Consider the following 24,470-nt stretch of genomic DNA (forward strand, 5'->3'; position numbering starts at 1 on the left):
GTGGCAGATGTTTCACAGATGAGAAACTATGGCACATAGATGAATACTTAGTAAGTCTTGTTTTTAAAAAAGAATCTGTGTTTGAACTGGTGGATGCCTTGCAGAGCCTAGTTTGGTTAAAAATGAAGATTCTGAAAGCATCTGAGAACTACCCCTTGATGTCATCACTTAAAGCGTGATGGTTACTGCTTCGCTTTTGCCATGCTGGCTGAGAGCCCAGTTATCATTTTATGCATTCTCTGTTTTATGATGGCACTTCTGTTTCCTATACTGCAGAATAACCTCATAATATTAAACCTTGTTCAAACGCAGAGCAAAAAATACCTTCCTTCAAAGACTTTACACCCTAATAGTAAGGCCAAAAAATGTGTCTAAGGGAAGACATGAGTACATGATGAAATCAGTTAGTAATGCGGGTAGTGGTTTCAGCACTCAGCATGATGGATTTTTTGGGGAGGATATTTTTAGTACATATCAGAGTCAGGGTGTTTTTCAAAGAATTTGAAGAATTTCAATGAAATATCTCTTGATGTTCATGGAGACCATCTGTGAAACATAAGAGCATAGGAGGAAACATGAAGATGTTGGTCTAAAAATCTGACAAATGGGTGAGAAAAGAGGGCTGAGTCAGAAGTGAGCAATGGAGGAAGGGAAGTAGACAATTGAGGGCCTTGAAACAAAGCTTGGCTGTGCTGGAGCAGAGGAGGTGGAGCCAGTGGAGACCTGTGAAGAGTTGGGTGCCGCTGTCAAAACAAGAAACTGCTGGAACTCACAGTATTGCCCAAAATTTGGCTGCAGTGTAAGCTGACCAGCACATTAGTGAATGTGTTTGCTATGTGAATGGATAGCTAGCATTTTTCTACATACTCTCCTGAAAGAATCTTCAAATGGTACACTGAAGCTGTGGGACTATCTAGAGAAAAATGGAAATCAAACATCACATGTGAATTGGAGCTGTAATGTCATGTCCACCATCACTGAGATAATGGAGAGAAAAAAGAAGCCCACAATAGCCATGCTAAGCTTGAACTGAAAGCTAAAGCTTGCAAGGAAATGCTGGAAGGCAAGATCGAGATAAGGAAAGAAGATCAATTTGAAGTATGTACATTGTTTGAAATCAGAACCAAGTGCAGGAGTAAGTGTGAGAGCTCACCTGTGAAGGAAAGATTGTTAATTAAACATATCTAATAAGAAATCCCATTTTCTCCAGATTTATTTAGCAGAAAGTGGCTCCACTTTCCTGGGTGTCTTTGATTAGGAGTATCACATTTTAAGTCTCCTTTGGCTTATCCAGTGAATTCATTACTTAGATGTACATTTGACGGGAAGAATGAAATGCGACGCTAAGTAACAAGTTCCATGGGGGTGGTGTGGCATTTAACCTGTTTACAAAATACACGGTGTGTTCATCACTGGGCTTCGCTTTCAAAGCTGAGCCACCAGCCATTGCGTAGAAGCTCAGGAAATACTTTGAACAGAAGGTAAATAGTGTTTCTTAAAACTGCACTACGAACACCGTTTAGCTGCCTTCCCACTAGCCGTGGAGCTGCTGAGTTTATCCTACAGCTCTCTGTCCTGGGGGCACATGCTGTAAGTTAGTTTTAGAACAATAAATGTAGCCTGTGTGTAAGAATGCCTTCTGTTTCTTGTCAATTAGACATTTCAGCTTTTAAAAATTTTTAGATTCAAAAATTTGACATAGGAATGAGATACATCACAGCAACTTGTCAGCTGTCATTAAGGAAACAATTGTCCTCTGTTGGAGAGGGCAATGCAGCTATTGCCACATGCACTGCAATTTAGCTACAAAAAGAAGTAATAAAGAAGGGAGGAACAAAGAGGTGAAGGCAAAAAAAAAAGGAGATGAAGCGTGCTTCCAGGTGAGAGTTTTGTGCCTTCCATGCACTTAAAAATAAAACTATCCACTAGCTTGCAGTGATGTTGCTCAAATAGCTTTACTGAGGCTCTTGCATTTTTAGCTAAATACAGTCAAGGCAGGATCCAGCTTGCAGGTTAGAATTTGTAGATTGATACATTTGCATTAAGTTGTCTGCCTGTGAACCCAGTATTTAAGCTCCTATTCTTATGTGAAGAGACACAGTTAATTCAGTTGATGAAACCCAGAGTGCTTTTCAGCCTATTCCAAAGGAGATACCTCCACTGACCACCTGCAGAGCTCTCCAGGCTCCCCTGGGCTCGTGGAGTTGCCTGAAGATACATGTCTAATACTGTTCAGGATTTCCTGCGGTATCGGAGACATCTGCACAGAGCGAGCACATATAAACCAGGGCTTAGAGGGGACACATGCCATTCTGGTCAAGCCAGGTATCATAGTCCAGAACATCTGAAAAGACATTGGACACCTCTGTTTAGACTCCAGAGTCCTGGCCTAGGTCTCTGTTTTTCATAATGGGAGCATAGCTTAAGCACCTTCTTGTAGACACCTAAATATAGGTGTCTTAATCTGCAAGCCGAGTCCCACATTAGCAGCATTAGATAAAAGAACTAATGCTTGTATTAAGACCGTGTCTCTTTGCTCCAGTGTACTTGATAATGCTTACGTGCAGTGTGATGAGCATAAAACACTGATTTCTCAGCCTTCTATATAAAATAACTGTGTTCAGGCATATATATTTTGCTAAAATTCTTCATGACTTGTAACAAGTCAATCATTAGTGCTAATTACACTTATCTGTTAGAGTCCTGCTTTAGCTGCAAGACTGGCACAGACTATGATTTTATTAAGAATGATGCCAGCTTTCAGTGACAGTGATTGTGTCTGCGCATAAGGCACCGGAGTGACACTGTCCTTTCTTTTATGAAAGCCATTTTTGCTCTGCCACCCCCTTAAATGTAGGAATCGATCTGAGTATGAATTCTCAAAGCCCATTATGCCACCACTTCCACTGATTCACAAATGCATTTGGGTGAAGCTGCACTTGAACAAGCATTAGCACTTAACGTACAGAGCCTGTGTCCTGGCTGTGAAATTTTTTGGGTTTAGTTACGTTCAGAAGTAGAAGTGAAAAAAAAAAAAGATGCTGGTTACTGCACTGTATTGCTAGAGCCTTCATGGAGGTGAACAACTCTGCTGTTAACACCGCTTCGCTATTTATTGCAACACTTCACTGATTTCATGGTGTTCGTTATTCTGTATGGCTTTTACTCCTACCCATCGCTCAGGAGTGGCAGCATGTAGGTTCTTGCTGTTGTGTACTGTGTCTCACCCCATTGCTGGTGCTGTGCGAGGGAGTGGGTGCTCGGGAAGCGAAGGTGTGAGTCCAAGCCATGCTGGCTAATTCCTGCTCCAGCCCCTTCAGTAGGGAACTGTCACCAGGTTTCTTACTGTCTCTCCAAAGTGGGGCGATGCTTTGTGTTTTCTCACGTTAACAGAACTTAGTACAAAGAGAGGTCTCCCTGCAGATGGCTGACGGAGAGCTTCTCCTCTGTATTTAGTGCAGAATTCACTTTCTCATGTAAATCAGTGCTATCGATGAGCCAGGTTCACACGTCCTGCTCCGTACTCGGGTAGAGTTTTATTCACTATTTATATATTCATGAGAAAGTGGGAAGTAAAGCCGTCAAATGATCCCCAAACCTCATAAAAGCAGAAGATATTTTGATATTCTCATTTAGTTTGCTATGGTCTTAAATGACTGCTACTGTAGGACGTTGGGGCTGACTCTTTCTTAACTGCATGAAGAGACTCCGTATTACCCATTGTGTCGGAACAGACTTACTTGAAGACCACACACATAGAAAGTTGGAGGGAGGTAAACTATTTAAAGTGTCTTAATTTTAAGAATAAATGAGAGATTTCTGTATCTGTAGTAAGAACAAGTAGCAGCATAATATCTGCAGTGAACTGGAGGTGGGAAGAAGCTTCTGCAGTGTCAGGATGCCTTGGGCAGCAGTGCTGCCCAGCCTGTTGGGCATCCTGCTGTCTTCTGCAACGGTAGGGTCAGCGTCTGAGGTTACCTTACATGCACTGTCTGTTTTACACCTTGAAAAAGGGCTTTATGCACTGCCCACAGCTGCAGAAGAAGAGACTGAGACACCTGAGGTGTCTTATAGCCACATGGCCAAGAGAAGGAAACCACAGGCTCGAACGCATTTTGTCCAGTGGCTTTCAGGTCTACCTGAAAGGTCTCCTACAGCAGCTGCACACCTCTGAACTGATGCTTTTCCTCACAATTTATTTTCCTCTCAGTGTTTCTAAAGCCTATTGCATGTGATTTTGTTGTTGGAAGGATGCATTTAGTCCATAACCATGATGCTGTACTTCAATAGCAACATCTCAATTATTTTTGTTTGTTCTTCTCCACACGCTGTTGCCCTGCACAAGTCATTGGCCATGGAGACATTGTGGCACTTCTTGCCTCACAAAACCTCTGTCACACAGCAGTAATTTTAGGTGCACAATTATTGAATGTGGGCTTTTTAGGATTTTTGTAAATATGTGTGATTTTCAGGGAGTATCTCATTCCTGACAGTATGGGTAAGGACTGAGATGAGTAATGGTGGTTTACATCTTGTACAGACTGAAACATAATTTTGTAAAAAGTTTTCAGTCAAAACCAATGTTATTGTTAACTTTATATTGCTGGTTCTCCAGGTGACCTAATAAAGAAGGAAAAACTCTAAATATACAAATGAGGAGAAAATATTTCTTCTGATTATTTCAATAACTCAAAAATTAGGTTCACCTGCCTTAAACAATATGAAGGCTTGAAGGCAAGTGAAATTATACAGTACTATAGTGTGGAGACACAGCAGTTAAATGAAGACATTTTATTTGATTTAAGAATATGAATTATTAATCACAATCTGAGTAGAAGAAAATTTATGGATTCGCTCTGTCTTTTATGCACCTATGAGATTTTACTCCAAGCATGACTTTTAACCAACCATCCACTTGTCCACAAAATCAAAGCAGACTTGACATTGCTGATATTCCGAAGATTTAAGAGAGAACCTCTATTCTGAGTTCAATTTATTTTCACAAAAAAATAAGTGTACAATGCCAACTTTTTAAAAAGTTGCTTTTTAAAGAGTCCCTTGAAACATAATAGACACTCACTGAAGTCAACATAGCATTTTCTGTTGGTCTGCATTCTACATAAAAATTCTTGTTTTCACAAAAGTAAACTCTTACCCCTCTCCAATAAGCAGGCATTGAGTAGTTCAGAAATAGTAGTGGAGAGTTTTTACATTGTGTTTTAACTGAAAAATACAAAAGTATTTCCAAGCATCCAATTTCAATTTATTAGCCACCCATTTCAATACTTAATTATTAATAATTTCATTAAATAATTTATCAGCTCTTTCCTACCGTCAACCCTAAGCACAAGAGGCCAGTTTTACATCTGTCCCTACAGTTACACAGGGTGTATAACTACTTTTTAAAGGAAAAAAATAAAAGGAAAGAATTAATTTCATTTCTGTAGGTACTCCTGGTTTTTTGCCCCTGTGCATCACAGCACCTAAGGCTTTGTGCTTTACTACCTCTAAGCTGAATGCATCACCTACTGGGCCTGTCTGCTCAGGTTCTTCTCTGGAAGAGAGCAGGGTGGTATATTATGCCACTGTTGCAGATGCATTCAGTGGCATATTCTTCTCCTATTTGTTTGAATTTTCTTGCTTAAGTAATTCACTTCATTCTTCTCTGGAAGTTACCAAGGGACATTAGTTTCTAGAAGTGTTTATACACAATACTGCTGTTGTATCACTACTATCGTTGAAGGAACCTTCAAGAAAATACTTATTTTTTAAAAAAAGCAAAATTGCTATAGGTTAGGCATGAATACAAAGTTTGAATCTTAAATACTGGATGTTTAGGCCCAGCATATCGAGATGCTGCAGGTATATATTATAAGGCTGAGTTATTTTTATTGTCTTGCTGGAACAGATTACTATTTTTATCCTGGTTTGGTGCAGTTATTGTTTACTTTCTGGCCTTTGGTAGCTGAAAATGCCTATAGATATTAATATAGTTCTCTTCCCACAGGGTATCTAGTTTCCATAGATTAGTATTGTGTTGTCACCAGCTGATACCATCCAACTGCGTGAGGTTTTAGACAATATGCACTGGCTAAGTCTTCTTAGGAACTGTTTTTAACCAATTTGCAGAAAAGCTTCGAGATCCATTGCAGTGATATCCACCTTTATTAGCACGTTAAAATATTTCCTGGTTACTACTTTAAGAAAGGTCACCTGTTTTGGAAAAAAAGCCACCACCAAACTTACTGTCTGTGTGCTCTTCATATGTAGTCTGTGAGCCTGGAAAAAGTTTGTCTTAAAGCGAACCAGGAAAATAACCACACCAGAAAAGCTGACCAGAGGCAAGTACTGTGTATCCAATTGACATGACATGGTTTAGCCACTGAGTGTTCACTTTCTACTTCTAGTGTAGGCTGAACTCCTCCTCACTATTAAGCTTCTGAAATTCAATCACAATGAGCTTGTTGGTTTTTTTTATTAATGCAGGGGTGGACCAGGCATTACCACAAGAACGTCGAACTCCTGTTACTCCGTCCTCTTCCTCTCGCTATCACCGTCGCAGGTCCTCAGGGTCACGTGATGAGCGCTATAGGTCAGGTAAGTACAACTGAAGGCCACAGAGTGGGAGTGAAAATTTCAAATGGCTGGTTCTGTTCTTTGCTTTTTTAAAAATAATCTTGTTATAAACTCTTGGAGCAGGGGACCGGGTGACAAAGGACATGGAAAAGGCCAAGATACTTAATGTCTTCTTTGCCCTGGTCTTTACTGGTGAGACTTGTCTTCAGGAATCCAAGGCCCCTGAGACCAGTGGGAAAGTCTTGAACAATTAAAACCTACCCTCCATGAAGGAGGATCAGGACATTTGAACAAACTGAACATGTACAAGTCCATGGGATGCATCATTGGCTGATGTCATTGTGAGGCCACTCTCAATTCTTTGAAAGGTTGTGGCAATCAGGGGGTGTTCCTGAGGACTGGAAGAAAGCAAGATTCATTCCTGTCTTCAGGGAATCTATAGGCCAAACAGCCTCACCTCAGTCTCTGAGAAGGTGGTGGAGCAAGTAATCCTGGAAACTGTTTTTAAATATATGAATGACAAGGAGGTGATTGGGAGTGGTCAGTATGGATTTATGAAGTCCCCTTATTAGGTTGGTCAAGCATGGATTGACCGACCTAACAGCCTTCTAAAACCAGATGACTGCCTTGGACCTTGACGGAAAAGCAGTGGATGTTGTATGCCTTGACTTTAGTAAGGCTTTTGGCAGTGCCTCTCATAACATCCTCATTGACAACCTGGTGAAATATGGATTAGATAAGTGGACAGTGAGATGGACTGAAAATTGGCTGAGGTGTTGAGCTCAGAGGATTGTGATGAGCAGCACAAAGTCCAGCTGGACACCAGGAATGAAGCCTCTGGTATGTGAGGAGAGGCTACGAGAGCTGAGGTTGTGCAGCCTGGAGAAGAGAAGGCACAGGGGGATCTTATCCATGTGTATAAGTACCTGATGGGGGAAGTAAAGATGGATACAGTCTTCTCAGTGGTGCTCAGTAACAGGACAAGAGACAGTAGGCACAAACTGAAATATGAAAAATTCCATTTAAACATAAGAAAAAACTTTTTTATTCTAAGAGTGGTTGAGCACTGGTACAGGTTGCACAAAGAGGTTATGGTGTCTCCATCCTTGGAACTATTCAAAACCCCGCTGGATGTAGCTCCAAGCAGTCTGCTGTAGTTGACCCTGCTTTGAGCAGGGAGCTGGACTGGATGATCTCCAGAGGTTCCTGCTGACCTCCACCAGCCTGTGGTTATGTGGCACAGCTGCATTTTATTGCAATGATTCTAATTTGGTGAATACCATAAGAAAAATACTTGATTTGAAGTATAGCAAGTTGGAAACATCATTATGCCCTAAGTAGAAGCACTGATAACAGGAAGATAAAACTAATTTCAGAGCTGAACAAAAGGGTAAAATCTCATTTCCAAATGAATGAGATCCAAATTTCTTCACGATTCCGCTCCAGATATAACATGAAGTGAAAGAAGTGATTGGTTTATAACTGAAAGAAATGTGAGTTCTGAAACTGGCTTACTCTTGCCTTTGAAGGTGTAAACTGCATGTACTACACCTTAACTGGATGAAGGGTAGGGGTGTTCAGCTGTTGTTTCAACTGCTGCAGGCACTGCTGCAGTATAAGCACTCTTCTCAGATGACAGCCAGAGGCTACAGGCTGGTCTTTCTTCTGCTGCCTCTCATGCAGCTGCAGAATAAGGGAGCTATAGACAGCAGCACCCATCAAGCATTGTGGCAGAGAGACCCTTGTGAGCCAGGAGTCAGGAGCAATGGGCTGAAGATTGTGGGGGGCACGGAGGGGCCAGCTGTGGAAGTTCTGGATTGTGTCTGAGAGATGCATCTTTCTGGACACAGTCAGATGCATTATGCTGACACAACTGGAGAATTATAGGGAACTCCTTATTAAACCTTTGGTAACATACCTCTGGTTCATTCCATTAGTCCCAGAGCTTGCCAGTCCCATTTAAAGGAAAATGTTGGCAGAGAAAGTGCATGTGTGTGCAGGCCATTCTGATAAATTTGAAAAACTCCCCTCTCCCGTCAGGAACCTTGGATTCATACTGTAGATGCTGCCAGTTTTTCACTGAGTAATGGTTGTTGGATCTGCATAATAATTCCTTGACATATAAGATCCTAGAAGCTTCTCCACATTACACTAAAAATTGTTTTATTTCTACCCAGTGTTTTTAAACAGGTAAAAATACTATCCCTGAAATTGTCTAGTTTGTGGGTGTGCAACCCATGGTCCTCAAACCTCCAAGCTGTGACTCTCCAGAGCAGTTCTGTTAAAAACGTATATTTGACTGTGTGTTGAAAGTCATCTGCTTGAGCTATGCTTGCCATTTGTAAACTGAGGTGTTGGGTCAGTTTGGGGATGGGTGAAAGGAGACATCATGCACATCTTCCCTGTGTGCCTCTCCTGATGCCCCAGGAGTGCTCTGAGTTGGTGTTGCTGCCTCTTGCTTTCAGTCGCTGCTGCTGACTTAAAAGGCAGGCATTTGTTCAGTGAAATGGTACGTAAGGCCCTGCCTTAGGGGTAGGGTGAAGTGTTGTAGTGATATATGTAAATAATGAAGACACGCACTGTGTTGGTGGGAAGAAAAGTATGGTATTGAGTGCAAAGGGTTGCTTGTTATTAGTGCAGGAGTCTCATCTTAGGAGAGTCAGGACTATACTATAAATTCGCATCTCTTGCTGCTCTGAAAATGTCCTTGGTGTTAAAAAGGGAAAGCTTGGCAGTATTTGGGGGGCTTATGGCAGGGCTTTGAATTCCTACCTTGATTGCTGTATGGCACGACTCCTCAGCAAGTCACCAAGCTCTCCAGCAAATCATTTTGAACAGCTACCACATCTTCACTCAGTCAAAAGAAAACTGTATGTAGCAAATGTCAGTAAAGGTAAATGTAAACATCCATTTCAATTTTGAAAAGTTATCAGGTCATCTTTTTCAAATTTAGTTTCAGAGGAGCTTTGCTAAGATACAGGGCAATGTTTCTATCCTGAATGATGTTGTCCCCTTCTATACATTGCCCCTGTGAGATCAAAAGTGTGTTTCTTTCTTGGTCTCATGACTCATACTCTCTATAACTGCAGGTAGCAAACTTGCAAGTCAGATTTCTTTCTGGTTATCTTGTCTTCAGATTTAGATTTGCCTCAGGCAGAAGCCTTTGTTTCACTTGTTTTGCTGTGCTCAATACTTCAGCATCTCTGCTGTGATCATATTGTGATTATTAGAGCCTAGCTGTTACCCGGTTTCAGTGCTTGTTGTCATATTTGGCACATCTTCTTGGAGAGAGCCCAAAACAAAATGAATGCACAGTCTTTAACCAATAAGTAATTTACTTCTAGGAAAACATTTCCCTTCCTTATTTTTTTTGCACAATTTATTTCAATTAACATCTGCAAACAAATCCTCTACTCCAACCCTGATCAAAGTCCTTTTCTGTCTCTTCTTGGTAAGGTTTTCCTAATGGGAAACCTAACATCCTGAAAGTCATCCAACTCTCCTTCCATGCCTTTGCTTTTTACATAAATTTAGATGTCAGCAGAGATTGTTTAATGAACTCTCTTTGGAGACTCAAAATCATTGCTGCCACTAATACCACCTTCAACGTAGGCTCTTTTATTATGGGAAATGTCAGACTGTGACATTTTAAATCCCTACCTATTTTCTCACTTCAGTCTTTTTTATTATTATTATGTCATTAATGTTGCAACAGAATTTTTCAGCACTATAATTTGAAAATCTGGTTTCTAAGATTTTTATATTCTAAATAGAATTGACTCTAAGTTTATGGAAGCTATTTTTTTCCTGAATGTTCCTGGTATACTTTGTGTTTTAAGATAATTTGATTTCAGAATTCAGCCTATATTGGGAATTTAGTCTAATTCTTTAAAACCAAAAAGGTTTAAAATTTCCTGGGTGCTTCTTTTATACAGGAAGGGATCCTGAAATCATTATGTTACAAAATGTCAACTTCTTTGATCATTTTTCGGATGTCTGGAGAAATATATAATGCTACAAGTGTATCAGTGCAGGATTAAGCTCTATTATTTACTTTATACAAATGTGGCAGCTAGTTTAGCTGATACTATTTCAGAAGCATTTTTTATTTGTTTACTACTGAATATAAAAATTCTCTTACTATTTACTCACTTAGAAACAGTATTTGGAAAGGTTTGCGAAATGTAGATCACGGCAATGTTTTTCTCTTAGCAGCTGCCATCCCTTAGCCGGTGCCTGTACTATAACATTATCTGGGGGCTCAAGATGGCACTGAAGCCAAATGTTGCTGTAGGCTGCATCAGTAACTTTTGCCAAGAGGCTTTTCTGGCCAGTGGCTTTTCAGGCAAGAAAACCCAGTCAAAGGAGAACTGGCTTGCACTTCATTTCTGCCTCTGCACGCAGAATAGATGTCAGCGTCTGGCTTGATCGGGCTCAAGTGATGTGACTGCAAAATCAGACGCAAAATTGAGTATGAAGTTGATAATGGTTGTGGAGATGTAGCTGCAGTTGGACGTACAGCTTTGTTTCCTTAGTGCAGTTTAGGTTTCTCAGGTACTTTTGGAAGCTGCAAATCCATGGATTTGGTGTGGTGTGTTGAGATAAGGAGATAGGAATTATGTGGAGGAGTAAACAAGTAGGTAACCTGAATGGTGTTAGCTTTCGCATTCTTACGCTGCCTAAAGGAACTCGGCCGAATACTGAGGGTTTTGGAGGATGTTGGCCCTACATGTCTTCCATATAGTCACTAGGGGCCTGTTTGCTCCCTGGTTAGCATTGGCTATGTTCTGCTTTGTCTAACGTTGAACGACCTGAAGCTTCTGCCACTGTTATTTAAAATACCATCATATAGGCTGTCTTGCTTTTGGAAGAACGGTCTTACTGCTTTGGTGCTTAAAATCGTGAGCTGTAACCTCTCCACAGTGTAGCCCTGAAGCAGTGCTGCTGCTAGAGGTTGGCCCCTTGCCTGTGGCTGGCTGTTCTGGTGGCCTGAAGCAGAGCTGGGCTCTACTGCCACGTAAAGGCTGCAGCGCAGTACGGCAGCATCTGCTGCTGTGGCACTTCCTAACGGAACACGCCATGGGTACACTGGGCAGGTCCTCGTGGTCAGAAAGTGTTTTCTTGATGACAATAAATATCCCACAGATCTGCATTTCTCAGCCAGTCACGGCCTGCGGGGTTCAGAGAGCAGCTCTCCTTCAGAGACCTTCAGCAACCTGTTTTAACTCCTCTCCAGAGAACAAGTATGCTATCCTCCCTCAGCTGGGTGTCCAACACATCGAGAAATGAAACATCAGGTCCTTACCAACTTTATTTTTCCGAAGAGACACCCCTGTGGTCTTTAGATTATGCCAAAACAAAAAGCTTCAGTTCTCCATCCCAATGCTAAAAACCAGATCACCTTCCCATGTTCCAGGACCTGGCTTTTACTTTTACTTTTCCATGCCTGTCAGTACAAAAAAAAAAAAAAAAAAACCCCAAAAAACCCCAACAAACTCAAAAAACCACACAAAAAGTATGCACCAGTAAAAATTAAAAACTAAGAAATCAACAGTAAATAATAGGCAATGTGGTGTAATATGTTCAAATGCACATGCATGTGTTAGGAATGAGGTAGCGGCTCTTGGCTCTATGATTTCTGCTGTAGCATTCTCCTCTGATGAGATGAGGATATGACAGATGAGTTGGGCCAAGTTTATTAAGTCCCTTGTTTCTCATGAGGTCTCTAAAGGCCTTGAAGATGACCAGTGTTGTGCACTGCCTGGAGCAAGTATAATGCTTAAGAAAAATGAGACAAGTGAGCTCTAAAAAACTGAGTTTTCCAGATGTCAGACATGATGTGGGAAGTAGCAGCGTTTAAGTGAAATTGCACTGCCTCTATGTCTGAGGATTCACGGCGTCCTAGGGCAAAGACCAGCAAATGAGAGCACATGTGCAACATGAACTATGTGGACAGATTTTAAAAGGCACAGCAGTGGATGAGCATAGACCTGGGAACTGAGAAATGGAGTGTTTTGAGAAATAGCATATGTGGAATCAGCATCTTTCATCTGAGAGCATGGAGAAAGGGTACTGCTGGTAAGGTGGCTGTGGTACCTGGACTCCTGGCAGGGAAAACCTCCCTTCTCCCACTCATTCTTGCTGAATTTTTTTCCCATACATTTAACTTCTGAAGATGAGAAAGAAAAAATCAGTCTGGTACACCATTCTTGGAAGACTGCCAACCCCTGCCCCAGAGATACCACCACTGCAGAGAACAGCTTGTTTTCCAAGCGCACTCAGCACTTCTTTTAAAAGACATCTTAATATAGGAGATTTTTGGAGATACTGCCAACACAAACGCATTCTAACTACAACTCTCCTGGCTCAAATTCCTGAGCCACCTTTCCCACACTGTGGTTCAATAGGGAAAAGGCTGAACGGCTTATACTGAGCATGAAATCATTAAACTTCAAAACAAATCATCCCAGGCTAGGTTTAAGGGACATTTACAATAAGGGAGCTAGCAATGGAAGAACATTCCCTGTAGACCCAAATCCTAGAGGAGAAGTTGGCACCAGACCCTGAGTGGCTCTGCTCTAGGAGCTTCAGTCCACGCCTTACCATGTATTTGTTCTCATTTACCATGAGGTAAGTGTGTGTATGAACCATAACAAAGGTTGCTGACATTTTGCATGTTTGCATCTTATCTCATGGTGATTTTAAAATATATGGGAAGCTTATATTTTGCTTTTTTGAAAGGACATTCAAGATCTCATTCTGCAATCTGCCAGAACTGACAAAAAATAATTACACTGTGAGAATATAAGAGTTGTAGTGTGTGGCAGAGGAAAGGATGGAGTGGGAAGATTTGAGGAATCGTCTTTATTGAACCCTTCATCATTTAATATTTCTCCAAAGAATAAGGAGAAAGAAAAATATGATGAATGTACTGTGTATCAAGACGGGACTGCATCTAAATATTAAGGTAGCTTGTCATAAAATAAAGAATTTGTTAACCCTTCAGGTGAGTGAGGGTTACTTGGAAGAGTTTTGTATCAGTTAATTAACCTGTCTGTAGACACACTTATTCAGAAATTAATTTCCTATTTGATTTAGCTTACTGACAAACTTAATTTCAAGCTACATTAGGGCAAAAAAGAGGTTGAAGAAAAACGTTTGTAAAGATGTAATTTATACGACCACATCCTTGCTTTTGACCCAGCAGAAAAATTTGTAAGGGTAAGTGCAGAACGCTTGAGGAAAATTACTCAAGGCTCTCAAGAGAGAAACAAATACAAAACTGATTTACTTCAGATCACATAATAAGGGGGCCTGAGATGAAGTCACTATGTGAAGCTGACTTCCAGATTGCATTACAAATGTGATAATAAATAAATGGAGGGATGGAAATCATTAGCGGGAGGCCTACATGTTGGTTTTTTATTTCACTTATGAGTATAGTTAATACAGTTTTAAATCTCAGAATTTAGAGAAAAAGATTTTAAAATCAGCTTTATTATAATAAATGAAGAATCCAAAGTAAAGCAAAAACTATGCCTTTCAGCAAAACTAGCAGTGGAATCATAAGGAGTTCAGTCTTCTGTTTTGGTGTCCTCTCTTTCCATCACATAACCTCTGTGTTTCACAACCTGCCCATACAGCTTTCCCAACTGCGTGTTCAGCTTTTACCTTTCTTCCACCCAGAACTACGGATTATCGCCGCTGCCATCCAAAGTGGGAGGTGACAGCGATGCTTTTCTTCTTTAGAGTTAAGCTTTCTGGCCACATGGGAACATATGAAGCTTCTAGCTTCTTCATGTGTGCACCAGGAGGTGGATAGAAGATGCCTGGCAGGTCCCCAGCAGCACAGCACAGCCCTTTGCGGAGTGCACAGACCACAGTTCCCTGCACCAGTGGAGTTTGTTGGCTGCAGCATCCTAGAAGACCCAGGACTTTTTTGGTGGCACATCCATGGGAGTGCAGATATTTTCTAAAACGCTGACATTTCATTATCAAAAATTGTGCAGGTCAACAAAATCTGTCTCCAGATTCATGAAAACTCAGTAGAACTTCCATCCCCAGTTCCCAGTATAACCAGAGGCCCTGTATATATAGTTTAAACGTCCCAAAGAATGAAACTTACACACTTAAATTGTCTTTTGAAATGTAAAGAAGAGTTTATTTCTGCTAATGACCTCCACAGCCCTCGTATAAATGAGTGTCGTCTTAGAGCAGATGTTCTTGTGTTCAGTCGAGTGTTCACTGTGTTTGTTGTGAATGCCATATTTCAGAATTAATAGCATACCTGCTTGCAGCTGGAGAGAAATTAGGTGTCACACTGTTTGGGCTATGTGCTTGCCTATCTTAATACACGGAGAGATTGTGAAAGTATGCTGAGACTGCCTCATTATAGCATCACCCACAGGAAAGATCCGTTATTATATGGACTCACTTACTTTCACATTCCCAGGGGTGAGGTGATTTTCTAAGGACTGATCTGTGTTGGATGAACACAGCAATTTTTATGAAATTACTTGCCCTATATCTGCCTGAAAATAAGTCAGTGCTGTCAGCCCAGGACAATCAAAAGACAAAGCCTGACTGTAATCTGTTCTGATGATACCACATTTACCATGTCTCACCCTATTTAGTACCTCCTGATTGCATTTCCAATAGATGTAGCTACCAAATTATCTCTACTCAGAGTATTTACAGGCCACATATTAGGAAATGAATTCTCAGTATATCCTTCGTTTCCATGGTAGCTACAACAAAGGTCTGATTAAACTCGTAAGAGACTTTCATGCTTTCAACTACTAGTTTCCTGTAAGGCAGCGATTGCCAACCTTTCCTCTGTATAATTACTTAGCATACTATTGCTATACTTAGCATTGCCTTATCTAGGATTTTCAGCCAAAATTCACCTTTGATAGTGCTGGTTTGATTGTGCTCTTTTCCCATAGTATCAGTTGCCTCCCTGTAATAACTCAAAGGCTGTTAGGATTCTTCTGTTGCACTATGTGTTGACACAGCAATAACTGCCCTTGCTCCTATTGCCTCCTGTAGGCTGCCTCTCTGCCTGTTGTTCCAGCTGTTTTCCTTGATCCCACCCCAGATGCTGGCTTTCCTGAGACAAAATCTTATTTGTAGTTTTACTTATTTGTTAAATGTCTGACTTCAGGGCTGATCCTCTACTGCAATATAAGTAGATATACAGTGGTATCTATACTAGTATACTGTATAGAGTAGTAGATATACATAAATATGTATTATAAGAACATAAATAACCTCTTACTAAACCTTGTTTGGCCTTCTCAACTCATTAGTGCACAGCATCAACCTCCTTGATCTTCATAAGCTGCCATTCTGCCAGCAAGTCAGTTGTGTTTGTGGACTATCCCATAAAAAGCAAGGATGCTAAAGCTTCTCAGCGTCATCGGGCCTGTCCTGCTCCCAGTCATATCATCGTGTCACCAGGAATTGGCTACTAAAGCAAAGGAAGAAAGATTGTTTCCAAAGGCTAAATCAAAAAAAGATAAAATTGCTCAGAGGAGAGGAATTGCATGAGGCAAAAGGAACAACAGATGAAATGGATGAATTCAGATCACATCTAGGTATATCTCCCAGCAGTTTTATTCTTCCAGGCGTAAGGCCTCTGACAGGAGCGATGGAAGTACTGTTACTTCAGATCTGGAAAACCAGACTGCAGAAGATGGTAGTGACTCTGTTAGATAATTCTGCATCTGTACAGCAAAAATTAGGCAACAGCTTGTTTTTCCATATTTGTGTTTCTTAAACAGCTGATGATTGGGTGTCAAGGTTTTATGATTACTGAGAAACTGAAAATTTGAGCAAAGAAAATGGAAGTAATGCATTTTAACTGAAGCATAGGTAGAAGCAGACTTATGCTATCTTTATTCTAGCAATGTACAACTCTTGTCTACAGCAAGTCTAATTCCTTGCCTTAAGAAGAAACAGGGCTGCGTGATAAATTAGGTGCAAGAGAACTACTTGACACACAACTGCAAGACCTGATTTCAGTGCAAAAGAAGATGCTGTTTTTCTGTTGTATGCTGAGGCATTTTATGCAAGGGGTGTGAGGAACAGTTTCATAATGTGGAAATTTTTAATGTAGCTGATGCTTCCCATAGGAGGAGGACCCTGTTTCGTGATCCATGCAGAACACCCAGATCCCTGATCCGTGAGGAGGTATCACTTTGCTTACAGTTTGTTGAGTGTTTGACATGCCTATGGAGCAAATGCAGCTAGTACTGAATAAAGGAAGCCGCTGAGGCGTGTTAAACTCATATAGGAAAAGAATTTTAACAACCCCTCCACACCAAGGAAAAATGCAACTCTCATTTGTGGAATAGATTTTTTGTTTTTTAAAAAAGAGCTGAACAAAAAGGAGCAAAGTCATTCTCTTGCTAAAAGCTGCAAAATGTCTGTGGGAGGACTAGGAATATGCAGCATATTTCAAGTGTCTCAGTTACAGTTCATAGCTTTCAAGGGCACTCTATCTGGCCCAAGTAAGGAACGGGGCATCCCTGTTCATGGGGCGTAAGGGGAATGGTTATGCTCCATGCCAAACGAAGATGCACACTTCAGAAGAATGCTCTTCCAGCAGCTGTAGAGAAATGTGAGATACTGCAGCATGACTCCGTATGTGGACCAGGAAATGGCTGACCTTGTTCATTGCCCAGCGATTGCTTTCTTGCTTCAGGAAAGGAAGGCTGATTTGCTTGTGGAGCTCATCTGAGCCTAGAAGAATCATATGTACTGCCTTCCCCAAAGCAAATAGCTAGGAGAAGACAGCTTGTCACAGAGGAAACTCGCTACTTATAAATACATGTCTATTTGTGCAAGGAGAAGAGAAAGTACATTCTACAAAAAAGACTTGAGTAAAAGTTTAGAAGAGACTTTTCCTATCCCAGAACCAACACAAACCAGGCTAAAACTCCTAGCCAAACTCTTTCTCTGTGTGCCAACCCAACTACTGACTAAAAAAAAATTGTCATGCCCCCCAAATTAGTTTCAGGTCATCAAAAATGGAGGGAATAAATAGTTAAAGAACATTGTGAAAAAGGGGTAAATAGTATGAGCAATCTGTAATTAACAGTGTTCACTTCCATATTTCTGGGCATTAGAATTTAACCTTTGAACACTGCCCAGCTATCAGCGGTTAATACAGTCGCCTCCCTCATACCTTCTTTCACCCAGTTCTCCCTGCTGAGAATAGGCTGCTCCCTCCCACATCGCCATGCGCTTAACGCGAACAGTCTCTGAGCACAGGCTCAGCCCTCCAGCATGGCTGAGTGCCGACCACCGACTCGCCAGTCTCCCGCTGGTTTGTTATGCCGGTGGGATCCCATCGGAGCAGCGTGCCAGCGCACGTAGGATGTCACTTTGTTCCACAGAAGCAGAGATGGGCTGGCTCCCTTTGCCGTGGACAGTCAGATGCACTGATGTGTTGAACACGCAGCCAGTGGATCACACCGAGGGATAAAGCTGGGAAAGACCATGGAGCGCACGGTGTCCATATCAAGGTGGTGCTGTGTATTAATGTAGGTTAGTGGGTTGTTCTATTTTTTCCTAAGCCTTTTCATTTAAACAAGGAGAGCAACATTGTGTCAAGTTATGAGAGAAACCAGATGAAAAGAGTGCCTGCGCCCGGGCAATGCCTCCTTTTGTGGACATTTACCTCTGCTCGCGACGGATGAGAGGTTCTGATTATGGAGCTCAGTGGCCAAAGCCATAGGCCATCGCTCTGGGAGTCTGAGCTTACGGACCCTCGTTCTCTATGCCAGTTTTAATTTCTCTGCCCTCTGTTTTGAGGCCTCATCTCTTGTTTAATAGATCGTTAGCTCTTTGAAGGGAAACTTTCTATCACGTGCATGTTTTTACAGTTCCACTTCCTTTGTATTTCACTTACTGAATTTGCTCCCACAAGTATGCTTGCCCTCTTTATCCTGTCATGGAAAATAAAGGGAGCAAATAAACAAATAAAAATGCTTGAACGCAATGGAGAAAAGACTGGGGACAGAGCTGTTTTGTCTGAAGTTTGCTAAGTATTAACAGGCAGCCTATACGAAATGTGTGTCAGGTTGAATACTGAACACCAGGTTGGTTGCAGCAGCACGAGTTAAGCAATTAGCCTTCCGAAGCATGTTCCTTTACTCTTTCCCATTTATTGGTTCCTTGAGTACAAACTTACAAATTTGATTCAACGTGTGGTTGGCCGACCTAAAACAGTGGAGGACAACAGCAGATAAGGAACTATGCACTGGTTCCTACGATTGCAGATAGAGGTGGTGATACTTTGCTCTAGATTTTCCGTTGAGACTTTCTTGTGGAAAAGCCAGGTGGGAAGAGTATAAAGATTTTCTTACCTATAAGAGTGCTTTGAAGTGTCGGGACCTGGAGTCATTTTATCAGCTGTAACAGTGTAGTTAGAATGTCACAGACTTCTACATGAAAGAACATTTTGCCTAAAAGCATTTTCTTTCCACTTAGACCTCAGACTTTTCCAGAAGGCTTCAGTGCAACTACATCAAGGTATATCTGTGTTTGAAACTCTATCAGGAGTTTATAATAGGTGAGAAATTGTAGCACGCCATACTATGAGGAAAGAGAGGAGAGGGGCGTTTTTGTTGAAAATTTTTTTTTTTTTTAAATGCAGTCTCCTAACTGTGTGGTGTTTCTGGACAAAATCTTGATACGTGGACAAATTTTTTCAGGAAAATTTAACAAGAAATCTGTGTTTTAAAGCAATGCTCTATCTCAATATGATTCAGTTAGCCTGAGTGTGCCAGGGTAGATTGAGAAGACAGTTCGGACACTTTTGTCAGCTCATATTTGGTGGGAACAAACCTACTTACTGTTTCTGTCTTACTGTGGTTACAAGATAGATGTTGTAACCCGTGAGTTGTTCTCAGGTGTAATTCTTATCTGGCTTTCCTTCACCACTGATTTCTCAATACTTTGGGACTTCATCTCTAGGTATGAATGGCTTGAAGGCGGTTCATTAGCTTAACAAGTCCAACTCATTACAAGATTGTCACATAGGTTGAAGAGTATCTTCAGAACCCATCAATAGGCTTTCATTCAAAAAGAAGACCAAACAAACAAATAGGCTGTTATTCATTCTTTACCTAATCCTTAGCCTTTCTTTATATGCTTAGAGACACTTCATTTAACAAAGAGTTTTATTCCTGGGTGAGAACGTTGTGAAAAGATTTTTCATCGAATCTTGACTGTTTCTGCTGCCTTTTTGTCTCTCCTCCTAAAAGCCTGTAAGCTCTTGCTGACAGTCCCTGGACAATCTCTGGACTGTCTGTCCTCAGCCTTTTCTAGACATGTGTCCTGTTTTTTTTTGGTAGCCTCCATACTCCAAATAATGCCTTCAGAATAGTTGACCTTGCAGGCTGGGCTGGGAGCAGGTGTGCGTGTTCCTTCTCCCCAGCCAGCTTCCCTGTTGTTTATTCAGTTTCTTATCTTTTCCATTGTTTTTGCTTTCCGGTGGGTTGTTTTTTTTGTTTTGGCTGGGGTTTTTTTAGTGATCTATAGTGGTTTATTCCACAGCAACCCATTACAAATAAACATATGAAGCATGTGCTTTATTAAGAAAACAATTCAATTCCTGGACTCCTGTGGATGCATTTGAAAATCAAAACCCTGCAGAGTGTTTTTTAATTAAGCTGATGAGTTTACCATCTCACATCAAAAAAGCATCAAAAAAGAAATCAAAGAATTCACAAGTTATGATTCAGTGTCCAGCTGTCACTAAGCATTTGAATAATGATTTTCTGTCTGCTGTCTGCCTTTAAAAACCTTCTGAAGAATTTGAGTTACACCTCATCTCCCTCCTAACACAGTAAAAAACAATTCTAAATACAATAATATACAAATAATTCTTCCTGTCTTCATGAGCAAAATTTATTCTCTTCCAAAAATTGCTGTAGAGTTTTGTTCTTTTTTAAAAGGGAAAGCTCATTTTTTACTGCTTGATATCTAATTGATATCCTTTGAAGGAAAACCAAGAATTTTCCCTGTTTGTTGGATAAGAAACACAAGCTATTAGTGAACGTGTTCAGTCCTGTATATGTTATTGACATTGGTGTGGAGTGAGCAGGTAGGAATTTATCTTGGGGACATGCTGTTAGGTAAAGACTTACATTGTTTATTTTCTTAGCCTGATACTTTTCACATAAACTTTTCATCAGGTTTTAATTATAAGAAAGATCTTAAACCTTCTATTTGAAAATAATGACTTGACAGGAGAGAAATTGTTTTCTAGTTTGATGTTAGCATTGCAATCTTCCTTCATTTTGGTCTGTTGGCCACACAGTTCTCTTGCCCTTTGAGGGCAAAAAGTATGCTTTTCCAGCTTTGCTGTTTGCTTTTCTTGCTTTGCTTTAGCTGACGTGCTCATCCTCTTCATCATTTAAAACAAAAGCAAGAAACTCCTCACAAAAGCAGCTGATAACGTTCTTTTTGTTGGACTTACTCTTCCCTACAGTCTTTCAACTGAGAGGTGCTTACACCCTGGCAGAAGATAGGGAACGCTATTATTAGAAATGAGACATTGTGGTTTTATCAGCAGTGTGTATCATCTAATGCTCCTAGTCATCCTTCCCAGTTGTTACTTAAAACAAGTTTCTTATACTGATGTGATCCAACCAACAGCTCTTTAAGTAAAGATATATATACTCTTCTCTTTCCTGTTGCTTTTCTTGGGGAGCACTGCCTGTCAAGAGCTGCCACCATATCGACACAGGAGTAGGAAACAGGCTGCGTGCTGCCAAACCAACCTACAAGGGTAGTCTTCAAGCAAACTTAGCAGCAGCAGAAGTGGGATCACTCTGGATTAAACCTGCTTCACTATGCTCCTGTTTCACAAGTGGGAACAGCTAGATAGTGCACGCAACTTGCTGCGTTTTCTACAGCTGACTAATGGCAACTCATTAAAAGGCAACTTCTAATGTGCTTCCAGTTGTGCGTCAGATGTCAGTGTGTCAACATCTTTAACCATAAGTGACTTGGTTGGCTGCCATGTGTTTTGCAGCCAGTCTCCTCTTGCGTGTCTTGTCCCAAACCTGTAGAAATATGCAGACAAATAGTGCAAGGTAGGAAACTAAAGGCAGACTTACTTCAATGTATAGTTATGGTAGTAACTAAAAGATTTGCACAAAACAAAATAATTAATCAAAACATGTCACTAGTGTCTTTTAGATGTGATAAATGGCCTTTTTCAGACTTGGGGAGGCAGACAGCTATATATACACGTGAAAGGTAGAGAAGCTCTGTCCCCATGGAGCATGGTCCATGGAGCATGGACCTGTTGGATGCTTTGGAGCAGGCTGGTGTGAGCTGTGTGTAAGCACCTGCCTGTGAAGCACCAGGCCTGTGCTCAGGGTGCTTTTTCTTCTCATTCCACCTCATGCCAAGTCCATGTAATACTTAATTTTCTGTGAATAAAGCCAAGTGAAGGAGGCAGGAGGAGGATTTGGGAATGGGGGACCTGCTACCATTTCTGTTGTGACATTTCACATACCTCTTGCCTTTCAAGCAAATGTTCCTGTTCACTTAGTCTGTGTAACTTTTATGTAGTGCCTCATTCATTTTAAAAACAGGCAGTGTTAATACACCATGCTTTCACTGACGGTAATGGTTGCTGAAGTAACAGCTCTTGGTTAAGGAGAGGTTTGCTCCAGGGAAGCAGCGTTCCTACTCTTCAAATACTGCAACACTGTTCTGGGAATATTGTACAGCTCTGAGAGCTTGTTTGTTGGTACAGCACTGTTCACTATAGCTGCATTTTCTACAGTGAGGACTCACGCAGTCCCTCTGAGAGCCCGTGCATTCCTGGCCTTTCATCATTTATGTATGTTGTCAGCCTAGCTGGCATACAGACGAACCTGCGCGCAGGTGCGCTGAATGCACAAACAAACAGCTCGCTTCTGTCTGAACGCTAACTTGAAACCTCTCTTTCCTTCCAGATGTCCACACAGAAGCAGTTCAGGCAGCCCTTGCTAAACACAAAGAAAGGAAAATGGCAGTCCCCATGCCCTCAAAACGACGTTCATTGGTGGTGCAAACATCAATGGATGCCTACACACCTCCAGGTGAGCATGTCTGTGTATTTTGTGAGAATTTTAAAAATGGTTCTTTGTGCTGCTATGAACTAATAATCTGCCTGCATGGATAGTAATGAAAATGTCATTTGAAGCACACTGAGCATAGCACTGACGTATGTTTGAAGAGAAGGTGAACTGAACAGTTGAAAAGTCAACAGGGGCAAATCGCATGACTGCTTTGCCCTCGGTGGTACCTCGACTTGCATCAGTCCTTTTGGTCTTATGAGGACCTAACTATGGCCAGCTTGTCATATTTTATGTGAGTCAAAGTTCCTTTCACGTTTCTGGCTTATTCCCTAATGCTATAATGTAACATTGTCTTTACAATTAGTCATGCTATCCCTTTTCAAATTTATCTGCTCTTTTACCTACCAGACTGTTAAAATACCCCACATCTCATGCATTCTCATACTCACTGAATCCAGCTGTGACTCCATTTCTCACTGAGGGGTGGACTTTCTACAACTGCAAAAATGTTTCAGAGAATTTGTGGAGTGAGCTTGCGAAAGTATTTTGGGTATTCTGTACTCTTAATACATGGCTGGAGATCTTCCAGCTGGAGAAGATTCTCAATCCACTTTATAAAGGAAGACTCTTTTGTTACCCTTATTTTTCTACAATAATACACAAGCCGTGGCCTTAGAGCAGGAAAGCTCTCTCAGTGCGCAGTTAGCAGTTGACTTCATTTCAAGGCTTTCAGTATTACAGACTTGTCTCATTATGTTCGCCTACCTTCATGAGTTTTTCTTAATGGCAGTTATCTTTAGATTTATAATATGAACACGCCTTATTTCTATTATGAAAACCCAAAATCACCACAAGTTAACAGGCTGTTTTTAATTACTAGATACTTCTTCTGGGTCAGAAGATGAAGGCTCCGTACAGGGTGACTCCCAGGGAACTCCCACCTCAAGTCAGGGGAGTATAAACATGGAACATTGGATCAGTCAAGCGATCCACGGCTCAACCACGTCAACTACTTCCTCCTCCTCAACACAAAGTGGAGGCAGTGGTGCTGCACACAGACTAGCTGATGTTATGGCTCAAACGCATATAGGTTAGTATATGGATGTTTTGAGTATGTCCAGTTTAATATGAATTTTGGCTCTCACATTCAGCTGATGCTGCTATATGAAGTCTTACAAAAGTATTTCCTATGCTTTTTCTTCTTTCCTTTTTTTTTATTTACATATATTATATGGAGAGATAATCCTATGTTCTTATTTCAGGACGGGAAAAAAAAAAGTAGCAATTTAGATTTTGGAGTAAACTTATGTTGTGGCAAACAAGGCTTAGCTATTGGCTCCCAAATGTCTTAAAATGCACAGTTGCATGACTTCCATTATTTAGCACTAAAAAAGATCTGTGTATGATCCATCAGTAAGGAAAATCAGTGCACGCAGCATTAGGGGTTGCTTGCATACCAGTTTTCCCTACTGCTGCACCACTTTAATTACATAGTTTGAGTGATTTTTGATAAATCTGTTAACAGTAGGTCCTCTTAAACTCATTTTTTTCCTGCCCTTAATTGAATCTAGAATACTTAGGCTGTAATATCTAGCTATTATAGTCCTTGGGTAAGATTATTATATACCTTTGAGAAGAGTTTATTAGTAGCTTGTTTATATCCTTTGGAAAGATCCTAGGAAGTCAAAGCTTTCTTTCCGTTAGGGGTAAGCTTCGCAGACATTAATTTTTTCTGAATATTGTGCCATTAACATTCGTCTTTATTAAAATGAGGCAGCTACAGGATTAGGCACATGGAAAGCAAGGTTT

At 40.9% G+C, this 24,470-nt stretch overlaps 1 protein-coding gene across 1 annotated transcript in view; it reads left to right on the plus strand.

Annotated features, from left to right (window-relative positions):
• Nucleotides 1-24,470, plus strand: part of DIP2C (disco interacting protein 2 homolog C) — a gene marked incomplete at both ends in the record, with an annotated part of 330,160 nt that overhangs the window by 187,671 nt on the left and 118,019 nt on the right. The window contains 3 exons of the mRNA XM_082015390.1: nt 6,487-6,597; nt 22,557-22,682; nt 23,542-23,751. Coding sequence (XP_081871516.1) covers nt 6,487-6,597; nt 22,557-22,682; nt 23,542-23,751 — 447 coding nt within the window. The remainder of the gene's footprint in view (nt 1-6,486; nt 6,598-22,556; nt 22,683-23,541; nt 23,752-24,470) is intronic.

This window comes from Phaethon aethereus (assembly GCF_964289735.1).
Source record: "Phaethon aethereus genome assembly, chromosome: 2".
NCBI lineage: Eukaryota > Metazoa > Chordata > Aves > Phaethontiformes > Phaethontidae > Phaethon > Phaethon aethereus.